This window comes from Cebus imitator, unplaced genomic scaffold, assembly GCF_001604975.1.
Source record: "Cebus imitator isolate Cc_AM_T3 unplaced genomic scaffold, Cebus_imitator-1.0 Scaffold653, whole genome shotgun sequence".
Taxonomy (NCBI): Eukaryota; Metazoa; Chordata; class Mammalia; order Primates; family Cebidae; genus Cebus; species Cebus imitator.
Window position 1 is genome coordinate 379,447 of NW_016107968.1, and position 25,655 is coordinate 405,101.

Sequence of the window (25,655 nt, forward strand, 5' to 3'; positions counted from 1 at the left end):
ATGCCCTTTTCTTTGCTTTAATTTTATTAAATTCTGCTTTTTTCCATTTTAGATAATTTCTTTTCTATTATTATATTTTAAGCTCTGGGGTACATGTGCAGAACGTACATGTTTGTTACATAGGTATACACGTACCATGGTGGTTTGCTGCACCCATCAACCCATTATCTACATATGTATTTCTCCTAATGCTATCTCTCCTTTAGTCCCCCACACCCCTGCTTTTTCAATATTTTATAAGGACAATGTTGAAGTGCTGCTGAAAATAGAATAGTGCCCTTGGAAGCACTAGACTATTGGAAGCTTAGAGTTAGTAATTTCACTCGTATAGATTACATTGGATTGGGTCCGTTTCTACTCAGAGTGATGACAGGGTAACCTGGTTGCAGAGATCCAATGCACAAAGGAGGTCAGAGAGAGAGTTCTCCCACCTAGACTCCTTGGTGTTTACATGTCCCCTGTAGTGATATGTGGGTAGAAGAGTATCTTTAAAGAGTGATAAGCAGACATAGGTTAGGCTCTTTTAAAACTACAGTAGGACCCATTTTCACAGTTTGTGTTTAGAATTAAATTGTAATTTGGAAGGAACATGGTAAAGAAGAAAGAACACAGGCATTCAATTTATGTATCTGAATTTATAAAACCTGATTCTGCTGAGCCGTATGACCTTCAGCAATAGACTTAGCTGGACTGAGCCTCAGTTCCTATATCTCTAAAAGGGGAAGAATCATATTTTTATGTACAGTATATCCTACAAGAGGACTAAATGAGATAAAATATATAAAGCGCCTAGCTTAGTGCCAAGTACGTAGCAGATGCTGAAATAAACGTTTGATGATTGATCTTCTTCCCCCAACTCTGGGTCACAAATGTTTCAAATCACCAACATAAGAAATTAGCTTCATTGTAAGACTATTTTTAGATGAAACTAGATCGCCTTTAACATACTTTCCCCAAAGTGAAAGGCATTAGAAACATTTTTCTAAATCAGATATTTAAAAACCTTGCTTTACAATATTTTTGTAAAATAATTTGTGTAAATTTTCCATGGTCCTCCCAAGTAATATCACACTTTTGATTTCAAATTCAAAATATTACCAGTCACATATCCTTCTTTGAAGAAATTAAGGATAACATGCTGTGATCATTTTCCTGTCATTAGCAAGGAACAGATAATTTTACTCCTGTTGGTGACAGGGAAAAGCTCAGCTAAACTCATTTTACAAATCCTCATATAGGTGGCATTTATAAGAAATATTCAAATAAATGTATACAGTGTGTACACAACTCTCTTCCACTTGGCTTTAGAATTCGGGGAAGTCTTTGGATGTCATGGGAAGATGTAAAGGAAACAGTCCTGATCACCTGGATAGTGCTATTGCCCATGAAAAATACTCCAATTTGTGATGCGATGCCTTTAATGAATTGACTAAAAAACTCAGATCTTAGTGTCAGGTGGTTTTTCTGGCAGGTCTCTGGGAAGCTCACTATAATGTTTATTTAACATGTCATTCACCAATGGTAGAATTTCAGGACTGGTTAGTTCAATAAACTCAGAAGTTCTGTCTATCCCCTCACTCATTAACAGCTGGCTCAAGTTTCTCTCCATGTTTATTGCCTTCTTCAACCCCATTATTGAAAATGATAGATGTTTATGTAAACATCTATCCCCTGCTGTTGCTTCCACAAAGCTAATTAGTGTCCAATTGGGGCTTATCTTTTCCCAACAATATCTTATTTGTCTTCTGCAACCTCTGCAACTTCTTGCTATGGAACCTTTCTGAGCTATTGTTTTATGGCAAACTCAACTTTATTTTCAACAAACTGTTACTTATTTGCTGTTTTAGAAATTAGTTTTTTAATTAAAGTAATACATGTACATACTTTAAAAGGCCAAATAGTACTAAAAAATTCCCTGTCCCAATCCTCTTCACTGCCCCGAGCTGATCCCCAGAGGCCACCATTTTCAATTGTTAGCTTTGTCTTTTGATATTTACTTCCATTTAGCAAAATAGTTATATATAAAGCTAAGTGGTATGCATATATTTTTGGTATGCATAAACTTATATTGTGCATATACTTATGCTGATATGTCTTGATTTATCAGTGTTATCTATTATCTGTTGATAATTCTGACACACAAAGGTTTAATTCTATTAATCTCTCATCCAACTGTTTCCATCCCTTCCATCATTCCAATATAGTTAAATCTACATTTATTTTCACTAAATCAGTATTCAGTGTTTATATTATTATTGCTATAAAATATCATTTACTGCTGAACCAACTTTTGTTAGCACAACTTTTTGCTGGTGTTAATAATTATCTAATTTTTTTCATTTGTTTGGTTTTTGTGAATCTATTGTTAATTCTTTTCTCTATACACAGTCAAATATTCTGGTTCCTATTGATAAATTATCCCTTATCAACCTTCTACTCTCCTTAAAACTCTGTAATCCATATATACTACCCCCCTTGGTTTGAATTATTACTCTCTACTGACATTTTGGTCATTCTCTCTATCCTTCAACGGTTTCATCAGCCAACTTACAATCTTCTCTCCACTTCTTACTGACTCCTGCTCTAGAATCAACTGTAAGAACTTCACCCACATTAGTACTCTTTCCCACACTGTCTTCATGGTTCTTCCTCACTCTCAATTTCTTCATTTCTACATCTTCAGTTCACATAGCCTTTGGCCAGTCCCTGAATTTATATCTTCACTTGAAACTGTTTAACCTGGAATTATGAATGTCTGTTTCTCTTGTCATCACATTCTTATTTTATCTCTTACTCTCTCATTTCTGTTTAATGTCACCTTCGCCAAACTATCCAGCCCTCAGTTCTAAGCCACACTGGTTTCCATTGTTGGTCAATTCTATAATGCTCTTTCTAGAAACCCTTCTTTTACCATCATAACTTTGCTGATCATTTGCTTTATGTAGAATGCCATCCACCTTCTTTGCCCCTGGAATGACTTATTTGCATACTGGAGAAAGTCCTCAAACTAAACCAATTTAGTCTAGTACAGATTGTCTCTGTCTTGCTGCACTCACACCATTGTTAAACAGCCTTTTAAATTGATTCTAATTGACTCATTACCACAGTCTTCAATGTCTAATTCTTATCTTTCCCACCCTGCTCATTCTCAAAGTCCCACTGCTGCTGTCTCCCTCTCTGCAGGTAGCCTTGCCTTCTACTAACATTGGGTGGTGGAATTCAAACCTTAGTGTGCACCAGAATCAATTGGAGGACTTTGGAGTGGGCAAAGATTTCTTGAGTAATAACCAAGAAACACAACAACCAAAACAAGAATGAACAAATGGGATTACATCAAGTTAAAATCTTCTATACAACTTAAAACTTGTGAAGAGACAACCCACAGAGTGAAAGAAAATATTTGCATACTACCCATCTGACAAGGGGATAATAACCAGGATATATAAGGAGCTCACACGACAGGAAAAAAATCTAATAATTTAATTTTTAAAAATAGGCCAAATATCTGAGTAGATATTTCTCAATAGGAGGCATACAAATGTCAAACAGGATGTGTAAAAACATGCTCAACATCATTGATCATCAGAGAAATGCAAATCAAAACTACAGTGAGAGATTATCTCACCCCAATTAAAATGGATTTTATCCAAAAGATAGACAATAACACATGCTGGTGGGAATGTGGAGAAAAGGGAACCATAGCACACTGTTGGTGGGAATGTAAATTAGTACAACCACTATGGAGAACAGTTTGGAGATTCCTCAAAAAACTAAAAATAGATCTAGCAATTCCACTGCTGGGTATATACACAAAAGAAAGGAAATAACCAACATTTGGAAGGAATATAAAAAATTTTCTTTATCCAACTGTCTAATGGATAAAAAAAATGTGGTATGTATACACAATGAAGTACTATTCAACCATAAAAAGAATGATGTCCTGTCAGTTACAAAAACATGGTTGAAAAAGGAGGACACTATGTTAAGTGAAATACGTCAGGCACAGAAACACAAATATCACATGTTCTCATTTATTTGTGGAAACTAAAATATAAAACATTTGAACTCATGGAGATAGAGAGTTGTTTGATGGCTACCAGTGGCTGAGAAGGGTAGTGGGGCAGAGGTAGGAAAGTATTAGGGATTGTTAATGGACACAAAAAATAATTAGGAAAAATAAGATCTAGTATTTGATAGCAAAACAGTCAACGATAATTTAATTGTACATGTAAAAATAACTAAAAGAGCATTATTGAATTGTTTGTAACACAGAGAAATTACATATTGTATGCCTGTATCTCATATATCCCATAAATATATACATGTACTATATACCCATAAAAATTAAAAATTAAAGAAAAAGAAAAAACATAAAAGAAAATCTAATATGCACTAGGTAGCATCATGCCTTTATTAAAATATTTATATATATTAAAATAATAGGATTTTCAGAACCTAAAATTCTCTTTTTTCTCTTGTTAGAATTGCCATGTCTGGTGTAAAATAGGGAGAGACCGATTATTTATTTTTACTTCATTAGTCAAGTGACATTGTATCTGAAATACATTTAATTTTGTCAGGGATTAATGTCCACTGGATTAACAATGTTTGAATCAGTCTAACAGATGTTAAATGTTCCACACCAAAGCAAAATCAAGCAGTAATCTTATACATCCAAAACTGTCACCACATCCTTAGAATTTTGCTGGACATATATGTATAATCTGTACCTTATAACCTTTTACTAATAGTGACGTTTTCCGTTGCCATGCAACAGTTCAAAACTTACTACCCAGTTGGATCTTTTTACTTAATGTTTTCATGACCTTTTAGGAGGTTAGTTACTTGGATATAATTGGTTTTTTATGACATGGCATTTTAAGCTCTTATAATCTGCTAAACAACCCTTCTAAATAGGTGAAACTTTCATATTCATTTAAGTCAGTTACCTAGTGGGAATTAATTTAATTAAGCCAGGACTGTTCTACTGGATTGTCATTTGTTTCTTGACTACAAACTATCCCTACCCCTGAGAGGCATTCTCTCAAATGTTTGCTCTTAAGCTGAAAGGAAACCAGGCAAGAGAATGTAGATAGCTCAGCCGAAACCAGCAACTATTGATTGTGTCTTATAATCACTAACACTGAACTATGTAAATATGATGGTCAAGTGGGTCTCCTTTGAATATGAAAGTTTATAAAATGTGGAGGCTAGCAAGAAAAGTCCACCTACTACTCCTAGAGTTTCATAGACCACAAATATGAAACAACACCCCAAATTTGAACCAGGTCAAGAGCTTCCAAGGCAGTAGTGAGGTGAGGACCATAATTTCTCTTTAGAAATTACTTCCTTTTGAAATTATTTCCTTTCTTTAGATTTTCTGAAAAATGGCCATTCATTTATTTGCCTTGGGTGTACACTTAAGCATTGTTGCTTTGCCTTGAGTTTGCTGGAGCAATTATCATCATGGGCTTCTCATCTATAACTAGAGACAAGGAGTTTGACTGGTTGGCAATTATTATAGTCAAATAGTGATCTGATTAAATGTACTTCATTGATGCATATTCAAGAATCTAACAATTTTTGTAATAAAAAAAAGTCATGTTTTATATATCCATATATGTTTACATTCTTTAGCACAGCCTGTATTCCTTCCTTGATTATAGGTGAACAACTAAAGTAATTATCCAAGATTAACATTTGAGATAGCTCTCATTCATCAGGCAGATGAGTATATATGGGGTACAGCTATGTTTCACGTAGCTTATCAAGTCAGTATTGTAACAGAGAGAAAACTTCTATCCATTACTGCTGCCATTATTCTGGCCCAAGGTACTCATGTACCCTTGGGAGGGCTTCTATTTTGGCATTCTTAAAGCAACAAAAAGGTGGCTTTGAGCCAACTCTAAAAGCTATGTCAAAAGACAAAAACAAATAGTTACATTAAAATTAAGAAGCTCCAAAGAGCTGTGATTTAGTAATGGAAATTATTGCTAACTGGCACAACCCAGTTTATGGTTAGGAAATTTCACCTTGGTCTTGATTAATACTCCTGTCAGAGACTTAAAAATATATGAGAATTTTACTCCCCTCAGTCCTCTCCCCTTCAAAATTTGAACTCAACTGTGTTACTGATTCTAAAAGGGCAGGTTTTGTCCTTATCTTATGATTTTCCTAAACATATTGACCCTTTAAATGAGAAATAATTCTGAATAACGACTTGCTTGCTTTTAACCTTCATTTCTTGGGAAGAGTCAATCACAGAGAATCTGATGGACATGATCCAACAGTCTATTAGAACTCAAATACCAGCCTCCAACTCTACAAGGAGTTCAGTTTAGTTGCTCCATTTAGGCTGTGTGATGATACTGACTCTTCGTAGTAAGGAAGAAAGTACAAGGGTTCACCATGATATTCCTAAGGAAGGGCTGCCTATACTCTTGCTAACTTTCTTAACCATTTTTGTTGTCGTTGTTGTTGTTGTTGCTAGCAGCTTTAAGATAGAAACCTGTAAAAAAAATTCTTTCCAGAATCACTAGCACTTGGGGGCAGGTCTAATCAGGTAGATGACTTCTTTGAATTCAACAAGTATTTAGTGAGCAGCTGTAGAGTATTTAACCAATATTGTATGAGCTATTATCAGATAACCCAAAAAGTATGACTCATTCTTTACTCTTAAATGTGTTTATCTCTTCTGTGGTAGAAAGAGGGTGCTGAGAGAACAAGATGTATATCTGTGTAATAATATAAAAACAATTCATGATAACTGAGCACAAAGAGCTGAATTGAATTAGCTTGTTGGTGGCATAGTTTTAGTTTTCATGGATATGGTAGATCTTGAGATGAGTTTCAAAGGTTGGGTAAGATTTGGATACACAACAAGAAGGACAGAGGGTATTTAAGCAGAAAACAATGTGAGTAAAATCGTAGAGGCAGGAATAACATGGTGTGCGTCTCAAAGAGTGAAATCTGCTGTGGCTGAAGGAGAGAACATACTGGGAAATAGAAAACATTTTTATGTTTATGGAAGCATTTAAAGGTTTTATATAGAATATGTAGATGTAGATACATGAATCTATATCTATTTTCAAATATTATCTACATCTGTATATATGCACTATTTTAAATTCTGTTTTAAAAGGTATGATATTTAAATGTACTATGTGGTAATATTGACTTTACAGATTTACCCATCTACTCATGCCTTCATATATGAGACTCTATTTTGTTTAGGAGATAATCATTATTTACTCAGGAAAGCAACTCCAAAGGGTACATGGACAAGACAACTAACATTGTGATTGTATATTTATCTAGACTTAACAAAAATGTGATGATACTACACTATTTTGTATTTCACTTTTTTTCACTGACCAATATTTTATAAACTGTTTTTTGTCACAGATGTAGTTATGAAAATTTATCTTTGCTTACTTTGCAATTCTTCCATTCACCTTAGAATGTATAGTTTTTTTAAGGTCTGAAATCAGGGGACAGGTTGAAAAGGAAGTATCAGTAGTCAAATTCAAAGTCAATTTACCATCTATATGCTTAATAATAAATGTGTTTTTAGGGTACTTGGTTTCACATGAAATATCAATAGTAGTGTGGAGTGTAACCTAAGATATTGTCCTCCAGGCAGTGTGTTGGGAGCCATGGTGCCCAATATATTGAAAGGACTGATACCCAAGAATAGGAAGCCAAAAGAATGTGTCTTATTTAGGACACTGTTCATAGTAATTTGAGTCTAGGATTGCAAATGTCTCTGAAGTCTCTGTGTTCTCTACAGTTGGCCCTATGCTACTCTTTCCCATGTGAGATTGATTAAATATTCACTTTAAATAATAAATGGGGGAAGTCAAATAAGAAATACATCAAAACACATTGAATCAAGTAGGTTTATTTAATCTACCTTTAAGATATACTAACAAATCAGGCTGACTTTCACTGAGAATATGCAAGTCCAACTGGAAGTAATTCTCCTATAGTCAGTATAATTAAAAAATCAGTATGATTTTGATATATGCAGATATATCTGCACTCCTATGTTGATTGCAGCACTATTCACAGCAACCAAGATATGGAATCAACCTAAGTGTCCATCAATGGATAAGTGGATAAAGAAAATATGGTATGTTTATATATAATATATATAATGGAGTATATTCAGCCATAAAAAAAGAATAAAATCCTGTCAATTGAGGCAACACGGATAAGCCTGGAGGACATTATGTAAAGTGAAATAAGCCCCGCACAGAAAGATAAATATCACATGTTCTCACTTTATGGGGGAGCTAAATATATTAATGTCATATAATGTCATGAAAGTGGAAAGTAGAATAGTGATAACAAGAGGCTGAGAAGGGAGGGGGAAGAAGATATAGAGAGAGATTGGTTAACAATTCAAAACTACCGCTATATAGGAGAAATAAGGTCCAGTGTTCCATAACATTGTAGGGAGACTATAGCTAATAGATATTTACTCTATATTTTCAAATATCTATAAGAGAGGATTTGAAATGTTCCCACCATGAAGAAATGATTATTCTTTGAGGTATTAGATATGCTAATTATCCTGATTTGATTATTACAGATTGTATGTAGGTAGTGAAACACCACACTAAAACCCATAAATAAGTACTTTTATTATGTGTAAATTAATTTTTTAATTTTAAAAATTAAAAAATATAATTCACATTTTCTTTTCTCCCCACAGGATATATATGAATAAGCCATGTGGTTTAATTTACTTATTTGACTGTTTTATTTAAGTGCCTATATTCAAGAATATTTATGTTATTCAAGTTTTGCATTCATTCGAACACTTAGATTTGAGTTAAATGAAGTTGAAAATGCCATTGCAATGTTGATTTTTCTTTAAATTTTTCCTATATTAAAAAATGTATCTCTGTAAAAGAATTGGATTGATTAATGTGATGACTTTAATAGGTTATCTTACTTTGTTTTGCTGCACATAAAAATATCTGTGAATTTAGAAAAACTTAATATTGCTTACAACTGATGTTTGCTTCAGGTGATAATTCAGGATGATGGTCCTGAAAAATTGGACCCCAGATATTTTGGAGAGTTGCTGGCTGATCTGAGCCGTAAGAATACGGATCTGTATCACTGCTTATTGGAACATTTGCAGAGAATTGGAGGAAGGTACTGTAAACATATTATTTCTCTTGATGTTGTAGCCATCAAACATTTTACAACATTCTAGTATTTTAAAAATAGACTTTTTACCAGCAGTTTTAGGTTCACAGCAAAACTCTAATACTTTCAATAAGTAAAAGGGCATATATGAGAAAATGTCTCATTTTAAGAGTTAATGTAGATTATGAAAATAATCAGACAAAAAACAAAAAACACAAACCCTTTTAGGATTGGTAAAGAATTCCATGTACCTTCTTTTGTAGTGTACTTTCATGGCAAAAGCAAATTCTTGGGCAAGGAGATCAAAAACGCATGGCATGCTATAACTTGTTTTAAGATATTACACTGATGATATTCGGTATGGTCCTATTGCCAGCATACTAACGTTTGTCTTCTACTTATGTGTGTTCAACATACAGAGGTCAAGGTTTAACATATATTCGATATGTCATATATTATATATAAACTTTATATATTGTTATTATCTATTATATTATATTAAATATATATCAATAGATATAAATATAAACATAATTTTATATAACACAATATACAATTATATAGATTTAGACAGATATGCATTAAAAATTTGTCAACTGTTCATGTGTAGATGAGAGCATATTTTGTCATGAAATGAATTCTATATGCTGCACTCCAAAAGATGCCTTCTATTATATAGTCACAGTATATATGTGGTCATCTGTCAGGCAAAATCTAGAAAAGCTCCACAAATTCAAAATAATCTGGAAGATAAAGGAAAGTCAATAGATTTTTTTCTGATTCAAAATTTTCACTAACTAGATTCTTTTACTTCTTAGATTTTAAATAATATATAATTTTATATAATATATAGGTTAATATAAATGGGATGACACCATATATATTATTTTGTATGTTTTCTTACTCCAATATATGCAGTATATATTTTTCCATGTCAGTATTTTGATGTCTGTAATGTATTCTCTCTTAATCTCTTGTACATCTTGTATTTTCTCCATTTATTAGCTACCTCCCACCTGACTTTTATTGCTTTCAAATTAATGACTATAACCATTTTCTTACTATCACTTTCAACTGCTTTGCCTCCTTATCGAACTGCCCTTCCCACTTAGCAAAACCCCAATTCTGGATTACTGTAGCTCTCTGCCTTATTGTCTCTCTCTCTTTTTTAACCACCACCACCACCTCCTTCATCCAACATTCACTACCTTTAGAATGCAGAGGGCTCCATGAAGGCTGTTTTATTTACCCTGGTGTCCTTGGTGCATAGTGTGGTGGCTGGTTTACTGTGGCGCTCAATGGGTATGTATTGAATGAACAAATGCCTTCTTTACTGCTATGCATATGCAGCTTGTCACTGCTAGAGAAAAGCAGAGCCATCTATTTGAACTGGTGCCATTATAAATGCATTTCTCTCTTCAACTTGGTCTTCATCATAGTTTTATCCTAATGAACACCATCTCCTATTACCCAGCACACAAACAAGTCTCCCTCTTTCACATAACCCAAACAACTATTTCATCTCTTTGCACATGTTCATTATTTTAAAATATTTCCCTTAATGTAATAGTCAGCTATATGTTGAGCATCCACCATGTGCCAGGAGTTATCTATATTATCTAATTTGCATGGTAACCTTACAGAGTTTCAGATGAAGACCCAAAAAGAATAAGTTATTAAGATCACACAGCTACTAAGTGCCTGAGATGGATTCAAACATTTTTGAGTACTCCTTTACCTATAATCTATGAACGTTTCTGCAAAGCCTTCCCCAAATCTTCAGTTTAGTCTAGATGCTCTACTTCTGTGCATTAACCATGCCCTGCAAATATTTCTATCAAAGTGTCACACTGTAAAATTCAGAGGTATATAGGGCATAATCTTAAGATCTGGAGTTTGTATCCTGGTTTCATGTCCCAGTTTTATTTTTTTTACATACTAAATGTATAGTATCATGGTGGTGCGTGCCTGTAATCCCAGCTACTCAGGAGGCTGAGGCAGGAGAATTGCCTGAACCCAGGAGGCAGAGGTTGCGGTGAGCCGAGATCACGCCATTGCACTCCAGCCTGGGTAATAAGAGCGAAACTCCGTCTCAAAAAAAAAAAAAAAAAAAAAAATAGACCTAAAGAATCAGAAACTCCTTGGGGAGGGCTCAGCAACAAGCCCTTCAGAGGATTCTGATGCATGGTCAAATTTGAGAACCACTAAACTATGTTTACAAAAGTGGCAAAATCTGGGACTAGAACCCAACACTCTGAGAAACAATATTCCTTAGGCAAATCACTTAACCTTGCAACACAGGATGTGTAATGAACAGGCAAATTGTTTAAAATTTTGTATACAGGGAGTGTCACTCTGTTCCTTTTTTCTGCCCAATGTAATTCTAGCCACTATCTTCCAGTTTCAGATGGAGATTTGCTCCACACTAACCTTTCCACCTCCCTGATCTACTCTATTTGCTTCCATGTTCTCCATCTCTACCTCCCTTTCTGTATCCACTTTTCGTATTTTTCCAAAATGCAGTTCAGCAATTAGTGGGCTTTAGGATAAAAATTAAGGATACACATGAAACCATTTTGGTTACTTTTTAAAATTCCAATATGCAGTTCTATTGATTGTTTCTTGTTTTGTTCCTTTGTTTTGTTTTCTTAATTATAGAAAAAACAGTGACTAGGTACATGTGTTGGCATTTGAATTGGGAGAAATAAGGATTAGTATCTTGTAAAGGCAACAGGTCTATTAATACTATCATAATTCCAGTTAAAAGTAATGCAAAGCTACTAAAACTGCATTGCAATTCACATTTTTAACTTGCTTTAGCTTTTCATGTATACATGTATTTATTTCAGTAAAGCATTAAAAAACAAGAAGATATTTCTACTTTTACTAGGGAGTTCCCATAAATTCTATTTTGGGCAACACAGGAAATACCACATAGGTACATGCAGACAATTGCACATATGTAGTCATGCCTGAGGAAAGGGACCCTTCAGCTCTCTTTTTACTCACTAGTTCATACAGTTTTATAAGTGTGTGCAAGAGGTTTTTCACAGTAAGTGACCCACTTATCTCTGTAGGCAATATATTACTCATAAGATATTACAAAGAAGGTAATGGTAGGAGTTAACACACTGAAACTATTTTACTTCTTTAAAATAAATATTCTGGGGACTAAAGAGGGAAAAAAACTGAGAACCTGAACGGGGCTATCACACACTGGAACTCCTTTCTAGGCCCCAACAGCTCTTAGGGAAGGAGTGAGTTGAGCAGGCAAGCAGCAACCTGCACTTGCCATGGGCCTCTGGAAACCTGCCAGCAGGAGACTTCACAACTCCCATGAACACGTGAGTTGGCAGGGAGAGATGCTTAAGGAAGTGGTAGGGGCAGAACTCCAGTAAGTTCAGAGCCCAGAGGGTTTATGTGTAAGCCTCTGTTATAGAGCACAGCCAGGGATGCCCATCTTTCAAGGCTCCTCTTGCTCCCATAGGACACTTTAGCTCTAGGGAAATTGTTGGATCTAAACATCGCAGGGCAGTCTTGCCCACCAGAAGAGGCCAGAACCCTCCTCAGTCTACTGCCCTCTCCTGTGGCCCCAGACTGGCTGTGCCTGCTTGTAGTGCAGTCTCAGATGCCCAGGTGGGGTGCCTCCTGGGGGCCCTTATCATACCTCCTGCACTAGCTGACAGTACTTGAGCTGTGAAGAGCTCTAGTGGGCAAAGGAGCAGCCTCTGTGGGCATGTACCAGCCTGCCCATGTCCTCCCCCCACCACAGCCTCCCTCGTGCCACTTTGCTTGCACCCACTCACCTATGGCCACCCCCATCCTCCAAATCATTTGACAGTGCATGTGTGCAGATGGGTCTTGCCTCCCCTTTCCCAGTATCATGAATGTGTGCATGCATATTGCTGTGCTACAGCTGCCAGCGTAGGTGCATCCTGCTCCCCAACCCCCTGCTGTGCCAACATTGTCATCAGAGCATTCGTGGGCTCAGCGACACTGGCCCAGCATCCACCAGCACCCTGTACCTGCACTGAAACTGCTGTCTGTGTGAAAATATTCGAGAAGACCAGTGGACCCGTCCCCACCCCCAGCCGTAGCTGCCACCTGTGTCAATGTGTACACAAAGGGCATGCACAGTCCAGTGCTACCACTGCCCCACCCCTGTGCTAACACCACTGCTGGGCAAATGCACACAGGGACACTGGCGGAATCTGATGCCTCCCCTACCACCACCATGCTGTCACCGCTGCCACTGTGAACACCAGCACAGAGACCAGCACGCCTGTACTTGCAAGCCTCATGTTGCAGCCAATGCATCTATACCCCAACATACTGCCACTGCTGCTGGCATGTGCAAACGAGGATGGATCACACTGCCACCACTCTCCTGGTTATGGTGGCTGGCACCACCCATAGGAGAGTTGTGACCAGTGGTCCTGGAAGAGCCCAGCCTCTCCAATGTGGCAGGTTCCTAACCTTCAAGGGGCACATATCAAAGCCTGGCCCAATATCACTGCCCAGAATTAGAGCATGCAGTTCAGGAGTCCTTAGCTGAGCCTTAGACCCCTAAAATCCTCCAGAAACAAAGCCAGTTGACTGTACTCACCTTATACAACAACCAAACCTCCAAGGACACCAAATAGGATAAAAGAAAAAAAATAACCAACCAAAGGTCAGCAACTTCAAAGACTGAAGGAACATCAGCCTACAAAAATAAGAAAGAACCAGTGCAAGAACTCTGGCAACTCAAAAAGCCAGAGTGTTTTCTTATCTCAAAAGGATTGTTCAGTTCCCCAGCAATGATTCCTAACCAGACTGAGATGGCTGAAATTACAGTAATAGAATTAGAATATGGATAGGAACAAAGACCATCAAACTGCAGGAGAAACTTGAAACCCAATCCAAGGAATTTAAGGATTAAATAAAGAAGTACAGGAGCTGATAGACAAAATGGCTGCTATAAGAAAGAACCAAAGTGATCTGATAAAGCTGAAAAACACTCTATAAGAATTTCATAATGTAATTGCAAATATGAACAGCAGAATTGACAAAGGTGGGGAAAGAATCTCAGAACTTGAAGAATGGCTCACCAAAATAACTCAGAGAAAAAAAAACAAACAATAAAGAAGAATAAACAAAACGTCTGAAAAATACAGGATTATGTAAAGAGACTCAATCTATGACTCCCTGGTATGCCTGAGAGACAGAAAAATGAAGCAACTTGGAAAACATATTTCAGGATATCGTCCATGAAAATTGTTCCAACCTCGCTAGAGAGGCCAATATTCAAATTCAGGAAATGCAGAGAACCCTGCAAAATACTGCACAAGAAGACCATCCCAAGACACATAGTCATCAGATTCTCGAAATGAAAGAAAAAAAATGTAAAAGGCACCTAGAAAGAAAGGGCAGGTCACCTGCAAAGGGAACCACATTGGACCAGCAGCAGACCTGTCTGTAGAAACCTTACAAGCCAAAAGAGACTGGGGGCCTGTATTTGGCATTCTTAAAGAAAAATATTTTCAACGAAGAATTTCATGTATGGCCAAACTACGCTTTATAAACGAAGGAGAAATAAGATCCTTTTCAGACAAGCAAATGCTAAGGAAATTTGGTACCACCAAACATGCCTTACAAGAAGTCCTGAACGGATTGCTAAATATGGAGAGGAAAACCATTATCAGACAATATAAAAACACACTTAAGTACATAGACCAGTGACACTATAAAGCAACCATACCAACAAGTCTACATGATAACCAGCTAACAACATGATGACAGGATCAATACTAGCCTTGAATGTAAATGGACTAAATGCCCCAATTAAAAGGCACAAAGTGGCAAGTAGTGTAAAGAAACAAAACCCAAAGTTATTTTATCTTCGAGAGACTCAATGACACCCAATGACACCCAAGGCTCAAAGTAAACGGATGGAGAAAAGTCTACCAATCAAATGGAAAACAGAAAAAAGCAGGACTTGCAACCCTAATTTCAGTCAAAACAGACTTTAACAAAAATCAAATAAGATAAAAGACATTATATAATGGTAAAGGGTCCAATACAAAAGACCTAATTATCCTACATATATATGCACCCAACACAGGTGCACCCAGATATATAAAGAAAGTTCATAGAGAACTATGAAGAGATTTAGATAACACAATAACAGTGGGAGACTGTTAAACTCCACTGACAATATTAGACATATCAGTGAGGTGGAAAACTAACAAAGATATTCAGAACCCTAACTCAACACTTCACAAAATGGACCTAATAGATAGCTACAGAACTCTCCACCTCAAAACAAGACTATGCATTCTTCTCATTTGCACATGGCACATATTTCAAAATTGACCCAAAAACTGGGCACAAAACAATCCTCAGCAAGTACACAGAACATGAAGTCACACCAACTGCACTCTTGAACCACAGTGCAAGAATAATAGAAATTGATGCTAAGAAAATCACGCAAAACCACATAATTAAATGGAAATGAAACAACCTGCTCCTGAATGACTTCTGGGTAAATAATGAAATTAAGGCAGAAATCAAGAAAAATTTTGAAACAAATGACAACAAAGATATCAAGAAATTTTTCGAAACTAATGACAACAAAGATACAACATATCAGAATCTCTGGGATATAGACAAAGCAGTGTTAAGAGGGAAGTTTATAGTACTAACCTCCCATATCAAAAAGTTAGAAAGATCTCAAATTAACAACCCCAAACCACAACCAGAGGAGCTACAAAAACAAGAGCAAACTAACCCCAAAGTTGGCAGAAGACAAGAAATAAGCAAATTCAAGCTGAACTGAAGGAAACTGAGACATGAAAAACCATACAAAAGATCAATGAATCCAGAAGCTGGTTCCTTGAAAGAATTAATGGAAATGATAGACCTTTAGCTAGACTAATAAAGAGAAAAAGTGAGAAGATACAAATAAATGCAATCAGAAATGAAAAGGGGATAGAAATACAAAAATCCCTCAGAGACTATTACAAGCACCCTTATGCACACAAGCTAGAAAACCTATAAGAAATACATTCCTGGATATATACAGCTTCTGAAGATTGAACCAGGAGGAGACTGAATCCTTGAACAGCCCAATAATGAGGTCTGAAACTGAGTCAGTAATAAAGAGTCTAGCAAATAGAAAAAGTCCAAAACTGGATGGATTCACAGTCAAATTCTACCAAATGTATAAGGAAGAGTTGGTATCATTTCTACTGAAACAATTCTGAAAAAAAAAATGAGAAAGAAGGATTCCTTTTAAACTCATTCTATGAGGCCAGCATCATCTTGATACCAAAACCTGGCATGGACACAAGAAAAAATTAAACTTAAGGCCAATATCCTTGATGAACATTGATGAAAAATATCTCCAATAAAATACTAGCAAACCAAATTAAGCAGCATATCAAAAAGCTAATCCACACCACAGTCAAATAGGCTTTATTCCTAGGAGGCAAGGTTGATTTAACATATGCAAATCAATAAATGCTATTTACCATATGTACAGAACTGAAGACAAAAACTACATGATCACTCAATAGATACAGAAAAGGTTTTTTGATGAAATTTAAGATCCTTTCATGTTAAAACCTCTCAAGAAACTAGGAATTAAAGAAACATACTTCAAAATAATAAAAGCCATCTCTAACAAGCCCATAGGCAACATCATACTAATTTGGAAAAAGAAACATTCTTCTCCACACCAGAACAAGATAAGAATGTTCTCTCTCACCACTTCTATGCAACATCGCACTGGAATTCCCAGCCAGAGCAATCAGGTAAGAGAAAAAAATAAAGGGCATTTGAGCAGGAAGAAAGGAAGTCAAACTATCCCTGTTGGCAGAAAATATGATTCTATACCTAGAAAACCCCATAGTTTCCACCCAAAATCTCCTTGATTTGATACACCACTTAAACAAAGTTTTAGGATATAAAATTAATGTACAACAATCAATTACATTTCGATACACCAACAATATCCAGTCTGAGATCCAAATCAAGAACACAATCTTATTCATGGTTGCCACAAAAAGAATAAAATACATAGGAATACAGCCAAATCAGGAAGTAAAAGACCTCTACAATAAGAATTACAAAACACTGCTCAAAGAAATCAGAGATGACACCAACAAATGGAAAAACATTCCATGCTAATGGAGAGGAATAATCAGTATTGTCAAAATGTCAATACTGCCCAAAGCCATTTACAGATTCAATGCTATTCCTATCAAGCTAGCAATGTCATTCTTCACCGAGTTAAAGAAAACTATTTTGAAATTCATATGAAACCATAAAAGACTGGAATACCAAGACAATCCTAAGCAAAAAGAACAAAGCTGAAGGCATCAAATTACCCAACTTAAAACTCCACTACAAGGCAACAGTAACCAAAACAGCATGGTGTTGCTACAAAAACAGACACATAGATCCATGGAACAGAATAGAGGTCCCAGAAATAATGCCACACATCTACAACTATCTGACCTTTGACAAAATCTACAAAAATATGCAATGCGGAAAGGACTCCTTATTCAGTAAATGGTGCTAGGATAAATTGCTACCCCTATGCAGAAGATTGAAAGTGGAACCCTCCTTACACGACATACTAAAATTAACTCAAGATGTATTAAAGATTTAAACCTGAAACAAAAATCAATAAAAATTCTGGAAGATAACCTAGGAAATATTATTCTAGACATAAGACCCAACAAAGACTTCATAACAGATATGCCAAAAGCAATTACAACAAAAACAAAAACAGGCAAATGTGACATAATTGAGCTAAAGAGCTTCTGCACAGCAAAATAAATTATCAACAGACGTAAAAGACAATCTACAGAATAAGAGAAGAAAATATTTGCAAATTATACATCCAGCACAGGTGTAATATACAGAATCTATAAGAAACTTAAACATTTTTTAAAGTTCAGGGGTACAAGTACAGGTTTGTTACACAGGTAAACTTGCATCATGGGAGTTTGTTGTACAGATTATTTCATCAACTAGGTATTAAATCTAATACCCATTTTCTTTAACCGGTCTATCACTGATGGGCATTTAGGTTGATTCCACATCTTTGCTATTGTGAATAGTGCTGCAATGAACATATGCATGCATGCACCTTTACAATAGAATTATTGATATTCCTTTGGGTATATACCCAGGAATGGGATTGCTGGGTCAAATGGTATCTCTGTCTTTGGTCTTTGAGAAATTGCCACACTTCTTTTTGACAATTTACAAGCAAAAAACAAACAACCTCATTAAAAAGTGGGCAGATGACATGAACAGACACTTTTCAAAAGAAGACATACATGACTGACAAGCATATGAAAACCCTCAACATCACTGAACATTAGAGAAATGCAAATCAAAACCATAATGAAATACCTTCTCACAGCAGTCAGAATGGCTGTTATTAAAAAGTCAAAAAATAGCAGATGCTGGCATAGTTGTGGAGAAAAGGGAATTCTTATGCACTGCTGGTGGGTACCTAAACTAGGTTAGCCATTGTGGAAAGCAGTTTGGCAATTTGTCCGAGAACTTAAAACAGAACCAGCATTTGACCCAGCAATTCTACTGAATCAAATGCTGATTCGGTTTAAAGTTCTTGGACTAATTGCCAAACTGTTTCAACCAATACCCAAAGGGATATAAATTGTTCTAGCATAAAGACACTTGCACACCTATGTTCATTGCAGCACTATTCACAACAGCAATGACATGGAATTAACCTAAATGCCCATTGATGGTAGACTAGATAAAATAAATGTGGTACATCTACACCATCTAATAGTACATAGCCACATAAAAGAATGAGATTATTTCGTTTGCAGAGCCGTGGAAGGAGCTGGAAGCCATTATTCTTAGCAAACTAATTCTGGAACAGAAAGCCAAATACTGTATGTTCTCATGTATAAATGGTAGGTAAACACTGAGTACATATAGACACAAAGAAGGAAACATCAGATACTGATGCCTACTTGAGGGTGGAGGGTGGGAGGAGGATGAGGATAAAGAAACTATCTATTGGGTACTGTGCTTATTACCTCAGTGATGAAATAATTTGTACACCAAACCACCACAAAATGCAATTTACCTATATAGCAGACCTGTACATGTACCCCTCAACCTAAAACAAAAGTTTCAAAAGTGAATAGATCAATCAATCTAGGAATGTTTTCATGATAAAATCCTATCAGGTAATAAAGACAAGTTAATGATTTCAAAATAAAATAAATAGTCTGTCTTCAGTCAAAACCCATGTTTACTGTTTTTTGTTTATTTGTTTGTTTGAGTAGTATGTTTACCATATATATTTTGGGCCTAATTCTTCCATCAAGTGGAGCAGGAACAAGTTGGCAAAAATGAAGGCTTGTGTCTTGCCTCAGACAACACTGTAAGTGTATCTTTTCCAGTTTTCAACATTCTCAAAGGAGTAAGTGCCAGTGTGGTATAACCAGTAACAATTTTCCTGCAACATTTTCCTACCTAACATAGCTCCACAAAGGGTTTTTCAACCTGTGTGACCAAAGCCTCATTATTATGCTGGAAATTCTATTACCCTAATAGAATTTTGATCATTTTGCTTAATGTTTTGTCCCTATGTAAAGATTCAAATATCCTTCAAGCCTCATCATTGCCGAATATATTCTAGTATAGATTAAATAAGTTATTCAGGCTTGTCTTGCAAGTTTTGATTTTGTTAAAGAGGGTATGAAGAACTTGAAAACACTGTGGAGAGAAGATGGAATCAGCACTGAAAGATACAAGAAGGAGAAGAAAAGGAAGATGGAAATAGAGAGATAAATGCTATTTTCGTTATTTATTCACCCAAGTAGCATTTATTGCCAAGCACTGAGAACTTCTAAACTAGCTGCAATTAAACTGGTGTTAATGGATGGCACTAACCATTTCTGCATATTTTATTGTTTTGTTATTCAGATGTTCATTCTTAATAGATCTGGGAATTCCAGAAAAATTATTTTAGTCAAACTAAATAAAAGTACCATTTTAGTTTAAACATTTTCACTTGTGCTTATAAACTGAATAAGTGCTCTTATATTTCAAAAAGTAAGATAAAAATAGAAAACTAGCATTTATATATGATCAGTGAATGCACTTTTCTAAAGTTGTCTATCTTTTTTATTTGTTCTTGTAGCAAACAGGACTTTGAGTCGACAGATGAGGTAAGTGCAAAACTACCTGAAAATCAAATATGGTATAATAACAAAGTAGATTCTGATATTTGCAATAGTAATATTCTTTTAGTTAAGTACCTTTGCTAGACTGAAAATGCAGGTAAGTGAAAGAAATGATGGCCACTTTGCCTTTCAAATTATATAAACACTTACGTACTTATAATGGCTACAAAATTAGTAATCATTCATAAAAATTTTTATCAGCTGTCAGTATATGATTTAATTTGTCAATGCTTATTGAAATGTTTGTTTGAAATGTTCTATTTTTAATTTTTGTGTGTACATAGTAGGTGTATTTATTTATGGGGTACAAGAGATATTTCACTGACCACATATTCTCTGCTTTAGAAAACTGAAATCTATATGATTGATTAAATAGCAAATTTAGTTTTGATATGCTTCAAAGCCTTGTATGTGCCATGCTAGTCAGCAACTTAAAGTAAAAATATTTTCAAGTATTAATCTAGTACATATGCATATTATCTTAATAATTGCTTTTAATAAAATAATCAAATAGAGAAAAATTATTTCAATGCAATTAAAAGCACAGCAGCCTCTTTTGTGCTTTTAATCATTATTTTTCCAGTTACTGGTATACTACATTCATTACAATTATTCAGTAATTCCTAAATTACCTTAAAAAAGTACTTCAGTTCCCCACTTATAATTAGTTGAAGCTTTTCAGTGTTGTAGCAACATCATAATCTTTCAAAAGTCACTACAGTTCTGTACAAATTCTCAGTAAAATCTGTAACACCCTTAATTTTTATTTTATTTCCCAACGTTTTCATTATTTCAAAAATCAGCTTTAACAATGTCATATCTTCCACTCAACAAAACTTCCAGTTTTTAAAAATATACAATGAATAAAGTGTGCAGGCCTATTTAGTAGGCCATTTTGCTTTTGTTTTAATTTTGTCTTTTTATGAATACAAATGGAACTTTTCATTGCTTGCCCAAAACTTTTCCTCAAAATGCATGGAATTCAGGATTATTTTAATACAGTTCGTAATATAATTGATTTTTTAAAGTAAGAACTGATAAGGCTAAAGGAAGCTCATAGAAACTGTTTCTCAAAAAGTGAATTAATCTTTTAATATTCCTAAAATATGTCCCATTACACAGGAGTCTGTAGATTGCTGATCTTATGATTGATATGTATCTGTTCCATGGACAAGCCTTTTTTTCTTTTTCTTACAGTCAGAAGACATTGAATCATTGATTCCTAAAGGATTGTCAGAGTTTACAAAACAGCAGATTCGCTATATTCTGCAGGTGAGATCAGGTCAAGAATGGATGTGTGAAATCAACACTAACAAACAGCTCCCTAGGTTGCTTCCCTTAATTAAGAACAGAAAGTTCCAAATTAAAATCCTGTTTCCTAAGAGTTGATGATTCCTTGATTAGACAAGGGTTATATTAAAATTTAGTCAGATCACCAAAAAATTATATTGAATGACTAGCATTCAGGAAAACATCCTGGAAATATTACTTCCTTCTGTGGAATGCCCTTATTCACTCCTCAGTGCTTTAGTACAATCTAACTCTATCTCATAATTTTTACCTTCCTCTTCTCCATTCCACCCTTTCCCCTACCACACCTACCCTACCTCATCATTGGCAAGGAGAGATGGAAAGGCCAGTTCCTAATTTTTCTTGAATTGTGGAAGACTAGAGATCACTGGAACAGTAAATTCCCCATGAGGAAAGGAGATATCACAGATCAAGATAGGTGCTAAGGAATGGGCGCGGTGGCTCATGCCTGTAATCTCAGCAGTTTGGGAGGCTGAGGTGGGCAGATCACTTGATGTCAAGAGTTTGAGACCATCCTGATGAACATGGTAAAATCCCGTGTCTACTAAAAATACAAAAATAAGCTGGGCATGGTGGCACGTTCCTGTAATCCCAGCTACTCAGGAGTCTGAAGCAAGAGAATTGTTTGACACAGGAGATGGATGTTGCAGCGAGCTGAGATAGTGCCACTGTACTCCATCCTGGGCGGCAAAGCAAGACTTCATCTCAAAAAGAAACAAACAAACAACAACAACAACAAAAGTTAACAACAAAATCAGATAGATGCTAGGGAAACATGACTAAAAAGAAGAGTACATGCTTTTCCAACAAATGAACCTAAAGATAATCTAGTTTTGTTGGGTGACACCAATTTCTAAGTTTGATATTTGGTCTCAGGTCTTTGTTGATCATCAAAGTATTGAAGCTGGTATCATGTTTATGAAAATTAAATAAAATATTTTTAGTTGCAAACACTTTGTATTATAGATGGTGGTTCGGGGAACATATATGCTCCTCAAAACTTGAATCTTGGAGACATCCTTGATATTACCTCCAGTGGTGGGATGTCCATCCAAAGTGCATTGGAGGTCTATTTTTTTTTGAAAACTCTTTCTGAGGATCTTTGCATCTAAGTTCATGAGAGACATTGGTTTGTACGTTTGTAGTTTTCTTTCTGTTTTTTGATATTCTTTGGTTTTGGTATCAGGGTAATACAAGCCTCATAAAATGAGTTAGGAAGTGTTTCTTTCATTTCTATTTTCAGGAAGAGTCTGAATATTTGCTGTTAATTCTTTTTTAACATCTGATAGAATTCTCCAGTGAAAATATCTAGGCCTCGAGATTTGGTTTAGGGGAATTTTTGAAAAAAAATAATTCAATTCCTTAATAGTTAAAGGGCTCTTCAAATGATTTGTTTTGTATTGGGCGAGTTATGGTATCTTTTGGTTTTCAAAGAAGTAGCCCATTCCTTCTAAGTTGTCAAATCTATGCATGTACAGTTGTTCACGTTGTTCATAGTATTTTATCCTTTTGATGGCTGCAGGGTCTGCATTGCTATTCCCTATTTAATTCCTGATATTAATAATTAGTGTCTTCTGTTTTTCTTCTTTGTCAATCTTCTTAGAGGTTTATCAATTTTAATTGAGTTTTTTAAATAAGCAAATTTTAGTTTCATTGGTCTTTGCTATCGTTTTCCTGTTTTCAATTTCATTGATTTCTGTTTTAAACTTGCTAAAAGAATGAATTTTTAATGATCTCACCACCAAAAAGATAAATTTCCATTTTTATCTTTATCACTCCTCTTCTTTGCTTGCTTTTGGTATATTTTGCTCTTATTTGTCTAGTTGCTTGACACAGGAACTTAGGCTATTGATTTGAAACCTCTCTTGTTTTCTAATGTAAGCATTTAGTGTCACAATTTCCCTTTTAGCATGGTGTTAGTTTTCTTTCTAGAATGCCAGTAAGATAGAACCCTTCACTCCCCTGGAAAGGGAGCCGAAGCCAGAGACCCAAGTGGTCTAGCTCAGTGGATCCCACTGCCATGTAGCCCAGCAGGCTAAGATCCACTGGCTTGAAATTCTTGCTGCCAGCACAGCAGTCTGAAGTCAACCTGGGACGCTTGAGTTTGGTGGCGAAAAGAGCGTCCGCCATTACTGAGGCTTGAATAGGCGGTTTTCCCCTCAAAGTGTAAACAAAGCCACCAGGAAGTTCAAACTGGGTGGAGCCCACCACAGCTCAGCAAAGCCACTGTAGCCAGACTGACTCTCTAGATTCCTCCTGTCTGGACAGAGCATCTCTGAAAGAAAGGCAGCAGTCCCATCAGGGGCTTATAGATAAAACTCCCATCTCCCTGGGACAGAGCACCTGGGAAAAGGTGCGGCTGTGGGCGCAGCTTCAGCAGACTTAAACGTTCCTGCCTGCCAGCTCTGAAGAGAGCAGCAGATCTCCCAGCACAGCACTTGAGGTGTGCTAAGGGACAAACTGCCTCAAGTTGGTCCCTTATTCCCATGCCTCCTGAATGGGAGACACCTCCCAGCAGGGTTCAACAAACACCTCATAGAGGAGAACTCTGGCTGGGATCTGGTGGGTGCCCGTCTGAGACAAAACTTCCAGAGGAAGAAATGGGCAGCAATCTTTGCTGTTCTGCAGCCTCCGCTGGTGATATCCAGGCAAACAGGGTCGGGAGTGGACCTCCAGCAAACTCCAGCAGGCCTGGAGCAGAGGGGCCTGACTGTTAGAAGGAAAACTAGCAAACAGGAATAGAATCAACATCAACAAAAAGAATGTTCACATGAAAACCCCACCTGAAGGTCACCAACATCAAAGACTAAAGGTAGATAAATCCACAAAGATGAGGAAAAAGTAGCACAAAAAGCCTGAAAATTCCAAAAACAGAATGCCTCTTCTCCTCCAAAGGATCACAACTCCTCGCCAGCAAGGAATCAAAACTGGATGGAGAATGAGTTTGACAAATTGACAGAACTAGGCTTCACAAGGTGAGTAATAACAAGCTTCTCCGAGCTAAAAAAGCATGTTCTAATCCAGTGCTAGGAAGCTAAGAACCTTAAAAAAAGGTTAGAGGAATTGCTAACTAGAATAACCAGTTTATAGAAGAACATAAAAGACCTGATGGAGCTGAAAAACACAGCACAAGAACTTCGTGAAGCATACACAAGTATGAATAGCCAAATCAATCAAGTGGAAGAAAGGATATCAGAGATTGAAAATCAACTTAATGAAATAAACCGTGAAGGCAAGATTAGAGAGAAAAGAATGAAAGGGAATGAAGAAAGCCTCCAAGAAATATGGGACTATGTGAAAAGACCAAACCTGTGTTTGATTGGTGTACCTGAAAGTGACAGAGAGAATGGAACCAAGTTGGAAAACACTCTTCAGTATATTATCCAGGAGAACTGCCCCAACCTAGCAAGACAGGCCAACATTCAAATTCAGGAAATACAGAGAACACCACAAAGATACTCTTCAAGAAGAGCAACCCCAAGATGCATAATCGTCAGATTCACCAGGGTTGAAATGAAGGCAAAATTGTGAAGGGCAGCCAGAGAGGAAGGTCGAGTCAGCCACAAAGGGAAGCCATTCAGATTAAGAGCGGATTTGCATGGTAATGGATTTCTTTGGCCTTATCCTGTTTGGGATATGCATAGCTTCTTGAATATGTATGTTACCAGTTTTTTCTAATTTGGGAAAGTTCTCAGCCATAATTTTTTTGAATATTTTTTCAGCTCCATTCTCTTTCTCCTTTCTTCCAGTGCTCTGAACATGAAAGCATGTGTTATACACTCACAGGCCTCTAGGCTCTGTTTAATTTTCTTCTAATTTATTTGTTTCTAATATTCAGATTATATACTTTATCTTGTTCTATCGCTGAGTTCACTAATTCTTTCCAGTGTTCTCTGCATTCTGCTTTTTAGCCTACCATTGAGAGTTTTGTTGCTTTGGTTTGGTTTTTGTTTGCTTGCCTAGATT

At 36.1% G+C, this 25,655-nt stretch overlaps 1 protein-coding gene across 2 annotated transcripts in view; it reads left to right on the top strand.

Moving 5' to 3' along the window:
- Positions 1-25,655, top strand: part of POF1B (POF1B actin binding protein) — a 92,648-nt gene that overhangs the window by 43,111 nt on the left and 23,882 nt on the right. For both annotated transcript variants that reach the window (XM_017517925.2, XM_017517924.2), the window contains exons 7-9: positions 9,035-9,165; positions 20,336-20,363; positions 21,576-21,650. In XM_017517925.2, coding sequence (XP_017373414.1) covers positions 9,035-9,165; positions 20,336-20,363; positions 21,576-21,650 — 234 coding nt within the window. The remainder of the gene's footprint in view (positions 1-9,034; positions 9,166-20,335; positions 20,364-21,575; positions 21,651-25,655) is intronic.